This window comes from Gracilinanus agilis, chromosome 2, assembly GCF_016433145.1.
Source record: "Gracilinanus agilis isolate LMUSP501 chromosome 2, AgileGrace, whole genome shotgun sequence".
Classification (NCBI taxonomy): Eukaryota; Metazoa; Chordata; class Mammalia; order Didelphimorphia; family Didelphidae; genus Gracilinanus; species Gracilinanus agilis.
This window is the reverse complement of record NC_058131.1, coordinates 95,459,772-95,473,883: the sequence shown is the minus strand read 5'-3', so window position 1 is coordinate 95,473,883 and position 14,112 is coordinate 95,459,772. Positions and strand designations below refer to the sequence as shown.

At 49.3% G+C, this 14,112-nt stretch overlaps 1 protein-coding gene across 1 annotated transcript in view; it reads right to left on the bottom strand.

Annotated features, from left to right (window-relative positions):
• TTC7A (tetratricopeptide repeat domain 7A) overlaps positions 1-14,112 on the bottom strand; it is a 175,128-nt gene that overhangs the window by 147,534 nt on the left and 13,482 nt on the right. Inside the window, exon 3 of the mRNA XM_044663296.1 lies at positions 7,396-7,564. Coding sequence (XP_044519231.1) covers positions 7,396-7,564 — 169 coding nt within the window. The remainder of the gene's footprint in view (positions 1-7,395; positions 7,565-14,112) is intronic.

The following is a 14,112-nucleotide window of genomic DNA, read 5'->3' as shown; positions in this document are numbered from 1 at the left end:
TCCACAGTACAGGCCATCCGCCAGAGGCCTCCTAGTCCAAGCTCTGCGGAAGCGCCATTCCTAGCCTTGGAGGCCCTGAGGGGGAAGGTGAATCTGGGTCCTCAGGCTTCTGAGCCAGAGCTCACAGACCGGACAGACCAGACAGACCGGACAGGCCGAAGAAGGGTTGTGACCAGCTCCTGGGTATCGAATGCCCAGGGTGCCGGGATCCCCAGGTGGGAGTCCCACCCATCCTTCAGGGCTCCTCTGAGAGACCACTTCCTGCCCAAAGCCTTCGAGGCTCCCCTCCATGGCTTCCGAAGTGGTCTCAGAAGCTCAGACACTCCGACAAGGCAAGGCAGCAGGACCCTGGGCGTGTCACTCACCCCAAGAGCGGGCCCTCCCCTGTGGGTCTGGCTCAGGCTGGGGGGGAGGGCTTCAAAGTCTAAAAGCCCCACCCCCTCCACACTCCTGGCCAGTAAAGGCGGTCCTCGGGGCAAGGCCCTCTGCGAGGCCCCGCCCTCATCGCAGCTTCAGCAGGCTCCTGAAGGGCGGCTGCCCACAACTGGCCTGACACCCCGGGAGGATCGTGGAGAGCCCGTGGGCTGTGGATTCAGCCAGAAGCACAGAACAGAGGAGCCTGCTTCTGGGTTCAAATCCGAACTCTGCTCCTCACTAATGGCGGCGCGACCTTCTCGGATCTCGCTCGGTGTCAGCAGGGTGACAGGTCTGCTGAGCGGGAGAGGACACGCAGCAGACACCTAAATTAGCTGCGTGGCCCCGCGCAAATCTTTTCCCACCTGCCGCCTCAGTTTACTCATCTATAACACGGGGCTAATGACAGCCCCTACCTCCCCGGTTTGTTATGAGATGATATTTGTAACATTTAATGAGGTAATATTTGTAAAGGACTTTACAAAACCCGAAAAGCTCTAGTTGGGGCTTGCCCTTCCTCTGCAGCAAAATTAAGACAATGGAGCCTCAGATCTCTGGTCTGAGGGGGAGCAGTGGGATGACTTCTGGAGAAGAGAAGGCTCAGGGGGACCAGTGGCCACCGGATAGCAATTTCTGGTTTCTTCCCTTTGCTCCTTCAGCTGCCCTGGCTTCCCTGGCTTCCCTGTCCTGCTTTAGCCTAGTCCTAGCCTTCAAGGCTCTGCTCCCCTCCTGCCTTACCCAGGGCGCTCTAGTCTTTGTTGATCCCAAGAACCGCAGGGTTGTTTCCTGAGGTGTCTTCTGGCTCATGGCTTGGGTGCCTGCTGTGTGTCCAGCAGCCACAGGCCCAGAGGCCTTGCCCACCAGTAGTGTAAGAAAATGGCCAGAAACAGTCCAGTGTCCCCACAAGCGTCCTCACCTCCCTCAGACCCCTCCCCTTGCCTTTGACCCTCCTGAGCCACTTCTTCCTCCCTCAGCCTGCTGGACTTTGCCTGTGCTCTCTGCTCTCTCTCCTCGGTCAGATCCCTCTCCAAAGAGCCACTCCTTCTCCTCCCCCTGCCTGAGGGCTCCTGGTCACAGAAGGGGCACCTGGAGCCATTCCTAACCCTCATTCTGAGTTTTTTAGGCCCACTTCTCTTCTCCCTCTCACTAGGTGACCTCCTCAGCTCGAAGGAACTCAACTATCATCTCTATGGGAATGATTCCAAGCTCTAGTTTCTCTCTTGGTTTGGGTCAAGAATCTCCAATGGTCTACTGAACATTTCAAAATGGATGTCCTGTAGGCATCTGAAACTCCACACATTTAAAATAAACCCATTATCTTTACTCTCCCCCAGATACCCTTCTACTAGACCTATAATCCAAAGAGTTCTGAGAAAGAAGAAAAGGACTCATGTACAGAAAATAAACAGCTCTTTTTGGGGGGGTGGAAAAGAATTAAAAACTAAGGGGGTAGCCACAAATGGGGGACTGGAAAAATTATGGTAAAGGAAAGTAGTGGACCATTATTGTGCTGTAAGAAGTAATGAAGAGGACAATTTCAGAGAAACCCAGGAAGATTTGTATGAGCTGATCTAGAGAGAAGTGAAGAGAATCAAGGGAATGATCTCTAAAATAATACCACTTTAAAGACAAACAATCTTGAGAAATTTACTCACTTCCGGAGAGAAGAAATGGGCTCTCAGTGCAGACTGTGCCATAGATTTTTGTTTTGTTTTGTTTAACCAGGCATATTTGTTACTAGGCTTTTGTTTTCTTTTTAAAGTGGGGGGAGGGCGAGAAGGTGGGATAAGGGAGAGAGAAAATGGATTTATTGAAATAAAATAAAATAAAAACAGAAAAACCCCATGCAGCTCTCAAATTTCCATACGTTAAGGATAGTACTAGTCTTCCTGTCATCAAAGTTCACAGCCTCAGAGATCAGTCTAGACTTCTTACTCTCACATCTCCATACCCAACTGAAGGAGTAACTCTCCCCCAGTGAGATGGTAAATCTCATCATTTCAATTTATACAGAAATCCGTCCTATCTATCTTTTCTTCCTGCACAGACACCCTCCTAACTTAGGTCTTCTCTACTCCAGCAGCCTCTTAATTCATTTCTTTGCATCAATTCTTTCTGCCAAAGTGGCTTTCTTAGAGCTAAGTCTGCCCACTTTACTCCTTACTCAACAAATTCTAGGGGATCCCTATCACCTATTATTTAAGGCCTTTTGATGGGCATTGAGACCTGCTCACAACGTTCCCACCCACACCCCCCACTTTCTACCATTCCCATCTTCTAATAGGGTCTGTCTGCCTTCTATTCCTTACTCCAGCCTTGCTGTCTCTGCTTGCTGATCCTCAGACACGATGCTCCAGATCCTACCAAGGTGCCTTTGAACAAAGAACTTGGCTTTTCAAATCTGGACACCCATACCTTACCTCTCCTCCTCTTGGATTTCTTGGACTCCCTCATGACAACTCATAATCCTCCTTTTCTACAGGAAGTCTTTCCTACCCTCCGACACTCAGTCCAGCTGCTAGTACTCAGCTTCCTCAAACTACTATGCTTTTATGTCCTCTCTATTCTCAATGCTCCTAGACACAACATATCCTTTGGGGCAGGAGGCTCTGTTCTTGTATTCCAATCCTCTGCTTGGTGCCAGGCACTTCCTAGCACTTAATCGTCTGATGCAGTGTGTTCTATGAGATCCAGCTTTGCTGAAGTGGTGGGTTAATGTGGGGGAGAAGCAGAAAGACAAAGGAAAAAGAAGAGCTGAGAAGGAAGAAAAAGTAGGAAAGAGGAAAAAAAGATCCCATGTGCCTATGGAGACACACACCCACCCACCCCCACACACACACACCCTCCCTTGAGGAACTGTCAAGTTGGAGAGACAAGACTGATAGTGCTGAAACAATGAAAAAAAGTGCCATTTATAATGGTGAAATTCAGAGAAGGGAGACTACCACCAGCTCTCATTGAGCAAATTTTCCAGTTTCTCAGATGGCAAACTAGACTACCTGCTGGTCCCTGAGTATGATCCTAAGATCAGTCTTTTACTTTTACTGTTTCTTATGCCTGGAGAGTCCTCCCTCCACCCCTACCAACTGCCCTCCCCTCTAAAGCCCAACATAAATGTCACCTGCTCCATGATGCTCTCCCAGATCACAAGAGCTGAATAAGACCTTTGGGGTTCTCCAGAGTCCAGCTCCTTCACATTAGTGAAAAGCTTAAGGGACTTGCCAAGGGTAAGGCATTCCCTCTCTGAAAAGCTTAAGGGACTTGCCAAGGGTAAGGCATTCCCTCTCTGAAAAGCTTAAGGGACTTGCCGAGGGTAAGGCATTCCCTCTCTCTGGGGCTTGAGGCAAACCACTTCACCTCTCCCAGCCTCCATTCCCTCCTCTGTAAAATGGTGCCATTCTCCCGGACCTCCCGAGTGTTGGGAGACCCAGTGAGATACTATTCACAGAGCATCTAGGGAAAGAGGTGGGTGGCAGGCCCCTGGGCCTCTGCCATGGATTCTAGGCCTCATTTCTGACAGTTTGGGGACATGACCAGTGCTGGTGTCCTGGCATGCACAAGTGTATGACTGATCTTCATCAGACATCAGAACAGCCAGAACTGATACTGCCTTTGAGGCTCCTGAAGCACTTTATTTCTTAAACAAACTCTTCCCTTTGGTCTTGGGATCAATACCAAGTATCTGTTCCAAGCAGGGAGCACACAAAAAGGGAGGGGCAACTGGGGCCATGAGACTTGCCCAAGGGTCCCACAGCTAATGCCAGGCTCTCTCCCCCTGAGCACCTGACTAGCACCCACTAGGAAGATGTGAAGAACAGCAGTCCATGCTGAGAAAGGGACAAAACAGAGAGGAGACAAAGAGGTAATAAAGACATGTTAGTTTGGGAGAGAGCTTTGGTCCTGTGGGGACAGCATCAGGAAAGGCCTCAGAGGCTCATTGGGGAGAGTCAGACTAGGAGATGGGAGGGTCTGGGTTCAAATCCTGACTCAGAAACATCCTAGCTGGGTATCCCTGGGCTAGTCACTTCAGTCAGCCTGCCCAGGCCTTCCCATCCTATCTTGGGCTTAGTATTGATTCTAAGACAGAAGGGAAGGGCTGAAAAAAGAAGAGAGAGCTCTATGAGCACAGCAAGGAGTGCACCCCAGGCAGGGGGCTCCCACAGGGGAAGGAGCATCCAGGAAGGTAAGTGGGGACCAGGGAGGAACAAGAACCAAGATGTGGGGAAGAGTGAAAGGTCGAGGGAGAGGAACCCTGTCAGGCCCAGGACAGTAGCCCCTCCCCACCTAGAAGAGATCGATCCTCTGTTTCAGGAATCTAAGGCTTAGCTTGGAGGCCAGCCTCCAGTTCATTCCCTGCTGCAGGTTGTGGGGGGGGAGGCACCCATCTCAGGGACTCAGTGACGTCATCTAGGAAAGGGGAGCCAGACGGGTACAATCTGCTTCAGAGTCAGAGTGTGAGGAAGTCTTTGTGAGCTTAACAGGGCAAGAGAAGCCCAGAAGCCTTTGCTGCTCAAAGAGAACCAGCCAAGAGGCACTGGCCTGCTTTCTCTGGATTCATGAGTTTCCTTCTGGGCTGCTCCACAGTAAATGAACGAGGCTACTCAGCAGAGCACCCCGGCTGCTCCAGAAAAGCAATAAGGTTCACGGGAAACTGGCTGTGAGTCCTGACTGCTACTAAGAAGCTGAGAGCCCAGAGGAGACCCCAAGGCAGGCCGCCAGGCTGTGGGGCCAGGCTGGGCAGCGCCCGCACAGAGCCTGGGGATCCAAGGCGCTCCTCAGATGGAAGCAGGGGTGTTTGACAGGTGCGGACACATACGGCATTTGTTCCATATGGGAAGCCTCCATGCGGGCTACTTTCTGCTCCGCTTGCGAATGGGAGAGCACGTGGCCCGTCTCTGGAGAGTGCAGGCGAAAGGTGCTTCTCGGACCCAGAAGGGAAGGAGTTGGCCGGCGCAGAGGGCGATTACTGCACGTGGGAAGGGAGGGACTTCCGACCGAAAGGACAAACTGGGAGGAACCAATGCAGCCTGGAGGACTGTGCTCTGGGCCACACAGTCTGCCACAGACCCCTTTTTCCTGCTCCCTAAGGCAGAGCCAGGGGGTGAGATGGAGACCTCAGCCTGGCCCACTATCCCTGTCTCACGCCGCCTCCAGATCACTGAATCTTGTGCAGGGCCACTGAGAAGCCAACAGATCCCTTTACACACGGGGTGCATAGGGGAGGGTAAAGCCAGGCGTGCCTTCAAGGGACACAAAGCACAGAGACTAAACAGATGAGGAAAAAAGGCCATAGTTCCATGCAATAGGGTGAGAGAGCAGGACAGGCCACCCGTCCACACTGCAGGGAACATGGCTGGTCCCTTGGTCTCTGACCATCAGAGCTCTCAATCCCCAAACAGCCCAGCGGCAGCAAACAAATAAAATATAGAGGCAGTAGATAGACGGAGACGCAGGGATGGAAAAAAAAAACAAAACTCAAGGAAGACACGATTTTTTTTCAATGATGGACATACACCATGTGTGCACAAACACGTGTACACACACATACACAGTTCAAGATCAGGAGTGGTGGCTGCCAGATGGCAAACAATGCCACAAGGTCCACACCCCCAAATTAAACGTGCCCAGACCAGCCTGGGAATGGTCTGGATCAGGACTCAGGGAGGAGCAGAAAGGCCAGGCAGAAGCACCTTGGACCAGCTTAATTCATGCGCATACCTGCAGCAGGGAGCCCCTCTCCTTAGGTATCTGCTGCCCCACCTCTGGGAGCAGAGCAAAGAGGGAATCTGGGAGTGGGAGGGTAGTAGCGGCATTATCTCTAGGCCAGACGGGAGCCCAGGGGGATAAGGATGATACTGGCAAGACAGAAACATCTGGGGACAAGAGCCAGGGGAGCTCCGCCTAACATAGGGTCCTGGGCAGATGCCGCTGCCCCCCACTGTCACCTATTTAACACAGCATAAACAGGGGACACAAGATGGGCTGCAGGAGAAAAGCCCTGAGCTGAGTGTCAGGAGACATGCTAAGCCTTCCTACAAATTCAATGAAACATAGAAAAATTATTTCATCTCTCTGGGTCCTGGAGTGCAACCTAAAAAACTGGAATGGTCATTTTTTCCTACAGCAACACCTAAAATTAGACAAAAGGGCACACAAGGCACCCTGCAAAATGGGCTCTAATGATCCCTTTTACTTAAGCATGAGCGGAGAGAGATCAAGAGAGGACGGGGAGAAGAAAGAGACACACAAAGGGGAGAGGGGGAAAGAGAGAGATGGAGGATAGGGACTGACGTGGGCCTGGGGGTCCCTGAGATGACCTAGTCACAGGATGCCTTGTGTTTCCCCAGACTCCTGGCCCACACTCTCCTTGGCATGAAAGCAGGGCAAAGGAGGGGCTGGCAGAGCAGTTTGGGGATTCTCCCTCTGGCTCTGTCTTCTCCACAGAGCCCTCCCTACCCACAGCGAAGGCCTCTATGTGTGCATTCTTCCACAATGCCAGGTGGAAGGCGTATTCTCTGTCTGGACGCGTATGTGCCTAGTCTTGTCCCATAATAAGTTGCTAAAAGTAGCTGAGTTTTCCAGTGGCAAAGCTTAAATCTGAATAGCACACTTTTCAAACTCTCAAAAATACTATGTCCGTATCCCATTCCACAATAATCTCATGAGGCAGCTAAGACAGGTGTTCTCCTTGGGTGATTTATGGAGAAACTGAGGCCCGGGGATATGAAGTGACTTTCCCAGCACTACCCAGCCAGGTCAGCCCACCCATTCTACAAGTCCTGCCCACCGGATCTTGGACGTGACTTTACATCCACCTAGCTCCCAGCTTCCCCAAACCCCCATCTCGTCCTTCAGGAAGCCACCCCCACCAGGGCCGTGGTGAGCCAAGGTCCCCAAGTTAGGCTGTGTTGTGAGACACTGGCCTGAAGACCCCTGGAGGAAAGGAGGAGGGCAGGGAGCAAGGAGAGAACCAGCAGTTACCTTTAATCACAAACGCTTCGGTCACCAGCCGCATTTGGTACAGAGGCCCGTTCTCCACAGACATGCTGTCAATGCCAGCCAGTGCGTACATGCTGACTGCGTCCCTGTAGTACCCCTCCACGTAATGCAGCTTTCCCAGGATCAGCATGGCCTCTCGCATATACTGCGGCTAAAACAACAAGCAGCAAGGGTAGCAAAAGTCCGTCTGCATCCCAGCCTCCTGCCCACACGGAACAAATGCCTTCCACCAAACCCACAGCCCCTGACCCAGGCCAGGGCATCCTTGAGGCAAAATGGCTCCTGGAAGCCAGGGTGCTGGTCTCGGCAGAGAACCAAGGTCAAATCCCAGCTAAGGAGACTAGAGTGGCCAGCTTATAGAATAACAACTCATACATACATACATACATAATAAACACAGCACTTTGTGGGTTTGCAAAGCACTCTGCCTAGACTATTTCATTAGATCCTAAAAACAGCCTTGGGAGATGGATGCTCTTATTCTCTTATTTTATAAATGACAAAACAGAGTCAAGTGACTAGCCCAGGGCCCACATAGCTGGTAAGCAGCCCAGACAAGCTCTAAACCCAGGGCCTACCAGTTCTATCCATATGCCAGACTGCTGCTGTGACCCCTCTGGACCTCAGACTCATGGCCTGGGAAAGGAAGAGGCTGGCCTTCAGCTTCTTGGGCTTCTTTCTTTCTTTTCTTTTTTTTTTAAACCTTTGTCTTCCATCTTAGAATCAATCAATACTATGTATTGGTTCCAAGGCAGACAAGCAGTAAGGGATAGGCAAAGGGGGTTTAAGTGACTTGCCCAGGGTCACACAGCTAGGAAGTATCTGAGGCCAGATTTTAACCTAGGACCTCCCTATCTCTAGGCCTGGCTCTCAGTCCACTGAGCCACCCAGCTGCCCCCTCGGGCTTCTTTCTGCTCTAAACCTGAGGTACCCCCAGAAGCCCTTCCTGAGCAGCCTTTCTGTATCCCCTCTGCTCTTCCTCCTTCCCTGCCTGCATCAAATGACTCTACTGGGCTACTCTGGCCTGGAATGAAGACCTGACCTTGGGGTAAGGGAGCCAAGCCACCCTCACTGACACCACAGACCTCCAGCCTTCCCCTCAATTTGTAAGACAGAAAGTAAAGATTAAGAAAAAAAAAATATGGTAACTTAATCTGAAAGTGTATGCATCATGGAGCACCCCCAATCTCTATTTTTTTTATTAGCAAAAATCTATTTTCTCTCCTCACTCCTCACCCCTAAAAAAAGAAAAGAAAAACATCTCTTGTAACAAATATGGATAGTCAAGCCCTCTTTGGCTGAATAGGCAATTCTCTATTTCTTGCTCTGTACCTACATTTATTACCTATGTGCCAGAGGGAAGACACTGGGTTTCTTCATAGACCCTCTGGAATTCTGGAGGGCCACTGTATTAGTCAAGAGGTTTTCCAGCTTTCAAAGTGTTATTTGTAACCATTTTCTAATTGGTCTTCCTGCTTCAAGTGTCTTTATGCTCTCCTCCCATACCATCTTCTGCACTTACCAGTGATTCTCCTAAAGTTAAAATCTGGCCACATCACACTCTTACTCAATAAATTCCAGCAGCTCCCTAGTGACTCTAGGACCAAACATTTCACCTTCACCCCATCCTTTTTAATTTCTACTCTATGTTCAAGTTCTGAAGGGAGAAAATGAAGGGTTTCAGTAAAAGGCGAATCATGAAGCTATTAAAGATGTATTCAAAAGCTGACTCCATTGAGCAAAGTGTTCATGGATCAGACTAATATGGACATATTTCTAATATTCCACATGATTGATTTCTGAATCCTCACAATGGATTGGGTTGAAATTTTGTTGAACTTTGTAAAGGTCTTTTGGAATGTCAAAGACTTACACTTAACATCTGAAAAAGTGGTCAGCCTCTGGACACCAGAAAACCCCCAATGCTGAAAAATGTATACTAAATGGTTGAGTGGGGGCACAGTCTCAGTCCCTCTCTCTGTCTCTCTCTGTCTCTGTCTCTCTCTCATTTCCCTGACACCACACTGCAGATCTCTCTGTGTCCTAAAGCCCGATTCCCATTGTTTTCCCAGTCTTTGGCTTCCCTCCTTAAGGTGAAAGAATCCACGCAGGATTTCTGGAGAGGCTGGACCTCTTCAGGAAAGAAGGAAAAGGATAAAGGCTCAATATATGCCATGCGCATGCTAAGCACTGAGGACAGATACGAGCAAAAGGCATCCCTGCCCTCCAACGGGCTCCAGTCTCACGTGGGAAGACAACCTGAGGGTGGCTGAAGGGCTGTCATTCAGGCCTCTTCACAAAAGGAGCCTCCTTCCAGGAGGAGCTGCCACACTGGAGAGGTGGTGTGTGGGGGACCTTGAAAGGAATATTCCACGTACTCACACGGCATATGGGGGGCTATGTTCTGAGGGGGGCACGTGGCTGTCACACATACATATAAACAAATACATATTCACAGACTAGGGATCATGCACAAAACCGTTCTTACAGCGTGTGATCCAAAACAAATCTGGAGACCCCCGAACTCTATGAGCAGCTCTCTGGAACCTCCATTCATTCGCTCATGTCTCCTGTGCAAGCGGCATACGCAGCCCAGTGGGGTACTTGGTAACTAAAACGCCTGCTGAAATAATTGGACTCTATTCTATTTACAGTGGTGGCAGGAAGAAGGCTGGCATGTGAGTCAGAAGACTTGAGGCCCAATTCCTATTTTTAACAAAAACTTGCCGGGCAATTCTACGCCTGTGCCTTGGCTGTACGTGTAAAATGGGAATCAAGTCGCCCTGCCTGCCTCACAGGACTGCCGCTACTTCAGGAGATAAAGGGGAGCAAAGGGGAAGAGGACGGTGTAGCCACGAGTGAGAGGCCCGGGGCACGGAGGAGGAACAGCAGAAGGAAGGAGAGGGCGCTGGCGGGTCTGAGCAAGGAAGCGAGGGCACCCACCGAGCCGCGGGCAACCTCTCGGGAGAGGGAGAACGCAGCCCCCCATCCCTTCTCCGGCACCTCACTACAACCCAAACCTCCGATTCCTAGGAAGATTTCCTGCCCCCCCCCCCCCCCAGAACAGCGGACCAGGCCGCCGGCCTCCACGAGGCCTTGGCAGGAAGCCTGCAGCCTGGAAGGGACCAAGCCCTAATTCTAGATGAACACTCGCGCCCAGGGCAGTGACTTGGGAGGAAAGCTGAAGCCAGGCCTGGCTTCCTATGGTACATGTCCCGCTAGGCCGCCGCTCGTCTCCTCCCCACTAGGTGAAATGCTGAGAGTAAGGGACCTTTAAAAAGCAAAACGTCACGGGGTACCCCCCCCCCCCAAACAAAGGTTCCCCTGCCTGAGCCGGGTTCTGTTGAGGGCCGCTACTTCCCTCATTAAACTTCATGGTCCATGGCCTCCATTTCAATCACTTGTAACCCCTTTTGGCCCCTGCTCTATTTTTTAAGACCATGACTTTTTCTCTTAGTAATAACACTAAATCAGGAAGGCAAAGACTAGGCAAGTGGGGGTTAAGTGACTTGTCTGGGGTCTCACAGCTGGAAAGTGTCTGGAGGGCAGATTTGAACCCAGGCCCTCCTGGCTCAGGGCTGGGGTTCTAGCCACTCCCTGGGCCACCTCGCTGCCCCTCGCACTATTTCTGATAACCACAGTCCAAAAGCTGCTACGAACAATTCCAGGGCCTGGGACGAGCAGGAAACAAAGCAGAAGGAGAAATAAGAAGCTTGGGAGGCCGACTGGCGGGAGCACCTCTGGGATGGGAAGGGAGGCATCCCCGAGGTCCGAGACAGATTAAGGAGAGTGTAGGGGAGTGAAGGTTTGGGGAAAAGGCCAAAAAAGTCTCCCCAAAGTGCTAGAGCGGCCATGAGGCTGCTCTGGGCATCTGCTCTAACCAGCAAAGTCTTGTTTCTGACTTCCTGCTAACACACGCGATCCAGGCCTTGGTATATAATCTTACGCTGTCACCAAGACTTTGGGGACGCCCTGCCTGGTTCCTTTCGTTCTTCCAAAGGGCAGAAAACCCAGCGACGGCAGGGGGGCTCAGTGGGTGAAGGGCAGGAATAGAGAAGAATATCACAGAGCCAGAAGTGAAAAACTGACCGTCTCAGAGGAAACTGGGAAGAGTTCTAGGAAGTGATTCAGAATGAGGTGAGCAGTCCTAGGAGAACAACTCAGACAATGACAGTGACATCGAGAGCAGAAAACTGCGAAAGGTTTTGGTATTCTGATCCGTATGCCAACAAACCACAAATGCTAAAGGCAGCTACATGGTGCCCAGTAGACAAAAACTTAGTACCAGTTCAAAGCCAGACAGTAGGGGTTAAAAAAAAATAAAAGAGTCACTTACTGAGATGGGGAGTGATTTGGGACGGGGCCACTTACTTCATTTGAGGAAGTCAAAACTGGTAGATTTTAGCAGAGCACATTCCCAAGGATTCAAAAATAGGTGAACATGACCTAATATCCTATAGAGGAAAATACATAGCATAGGAGGATAGATGGTTCTCAAAAGTGAAACTCACTGTGAGCAGCTGGGTAGCTCAGTGAATGGAGAGCCAGGCCTAGAGAGGGGAGGGTCCTGGATTCAAATTTGACCTCAGACACTTCCTAGTTGTATGACCCTGGACAAGTCACTTGACCCCCATTGCCTAGCCCTTACCGCTCTTCTGCCTTAGAAATAATACATATTATTGATCTATGATGTAACGAAGGTTTTAAAAAAAAAAAGTGAAACTCAGGATTCTAAGTGCAATAATTCCAATAATAAAGAGACTAATATGGAAGCACATGAAATGCATCAACAAACTCCCATTTTAAAAAGACAGAAGAACAAAGAGTACTGAATGAACACATAAGAATGACATGGTCCAGTCCTGTAAGAAAGAATAGCACCAGAATTACTCAAACCAAGGAAAACAACAAATAGGGTTTTTGTTTTGTTAGAGGGAGCTCCCACTGTGGGGAGAAGGCATCGGGCTGCCACGTGGTGGACAGGGCTTTAACTGGCACGACTTTGCTTCTATTTTCTCTTGGTCTAAAGGAATGGTCATACAAAGTGCAACATAAACAGCTGAATAATGGCAGGGCAGACACTCAAAGAGGAGAAGGAGAATAAAGATCCAGCAGCACCTTGATGACATTAAATTGACGGGACAAACTACATCTCAGGAAACTAAAGGCTCAAAGGTGATTCCATCTCCAGCTTCCTTTTCACCCAGACATTTTCCCCCATTTCCTTACACCAAGCTAGGCCTGGGCCTGGGATTTCTCTGGCAGAGGGAACTCCTGAATGAGGAAATTCTCTCTATCTATGCCAGTCAGTACTTCTTTTCTTCTATCTTAGGCGACTGCCCAAGATCACAGTTTTTACTGCTTCAGAACTCCAAGGTCCAGACACTTTTCACTATTTTGAATTTCTCTGGCTTTAAGGACGTAAACAAATCAACACACTAGCAAAGCCCCACCTGCCAAAGAAAGTGGCCACAGACTGCCCTATTGCTCCTTTCATGGGGCTAAAACTTCCCCAATCTCCATTCCCTTTATTGTTGTCTCCTGGGTTGAAAATCTAAGCTCCTGGAGGGCAGGAACTATCCCAACCTGTATCCCCAGCCCTAAGTACAGGGCTTGGATCAGAGTAAACTCTTAAAAGCTTTTTCATTCATTGATTTGTTCATTCATTCATTGCTAAGACAAAGTAGGTAAGCTTTAGAAGATCTTGAAGAAAGAGAAATGCAATCCCAATGTTTTTTAAAGGGAAGAGAACAGAGCCAGAAAAAAATTCTAAAAGGAAGTCAGATTAGAGCAAGGAAGAACTGGGTTCAAGTTCTGCTGCTAACATAGCTGTGTGATTCTGGGTGAATCATTTAACTTCTCAGTGTTCTGAGCAACTCTCTAAGACAGTGATGGGCAAACTTATAAAGAGGGGGGCCAAAGGAAAGGAAATGCTCATATGTCAGTCTGTTTCTAAGACAACTCTTTCAAAGTTTCATTGTATCCTACTCACTGTATTCATCAGATTAGGAATAATGCCTGTGCCACCTGATAGAACATTTCAGGGGGCCACCCCGCAGGCTGTAGTTTGCCCATCACTGCTCTAAAATATTAAGTTGCAGAAAGACACAATCATCATTGGTAAAAGGAGTTTCCTCTTGAAGAGTACCTCTGCCAATGAATCACAGGTCCAGCCTCTATCCCCAATTAATGAGTTGAAAAGAAACAATCATTAGCAGATAAGGAACTGTTAGCAAAACACCTGACAGAGCCTTTCCTCCTAATCTTGTGGGAGAGAGGAAGAGAAGTAGGCTAGATGTTGACCCAAGTAAATTCAGAACTGGTGGAAAAGCCAGATCTGAAGAATAATCACTAATGATTCCTAAAAGAAGGTCTCTGTGTTGTGCCCCCATGATCCACGGCAGGCTGCCTTCTGTTTTATCAATGCCTTAGATTAATGCAGAAACAGTCTACTGTACTTATCAGACTGATAACAAACAATATATGACAATCTGTACTTATCAGACTGATAATGAACAATATATGACAATCAGGATCTAAAAAGATCCTAGGCTAGAATGTGGGCCAAATCTCAAAATGAAATTTAATAAAATAGAGATTAGCATCCAGGACATTTGGGTAAAACTACAACGCACTTATTCAGAAGAGGCAAGAGATTTTTTTTAAGGGGCCAAAACTAGATAAATGAGTGCAGGAAAA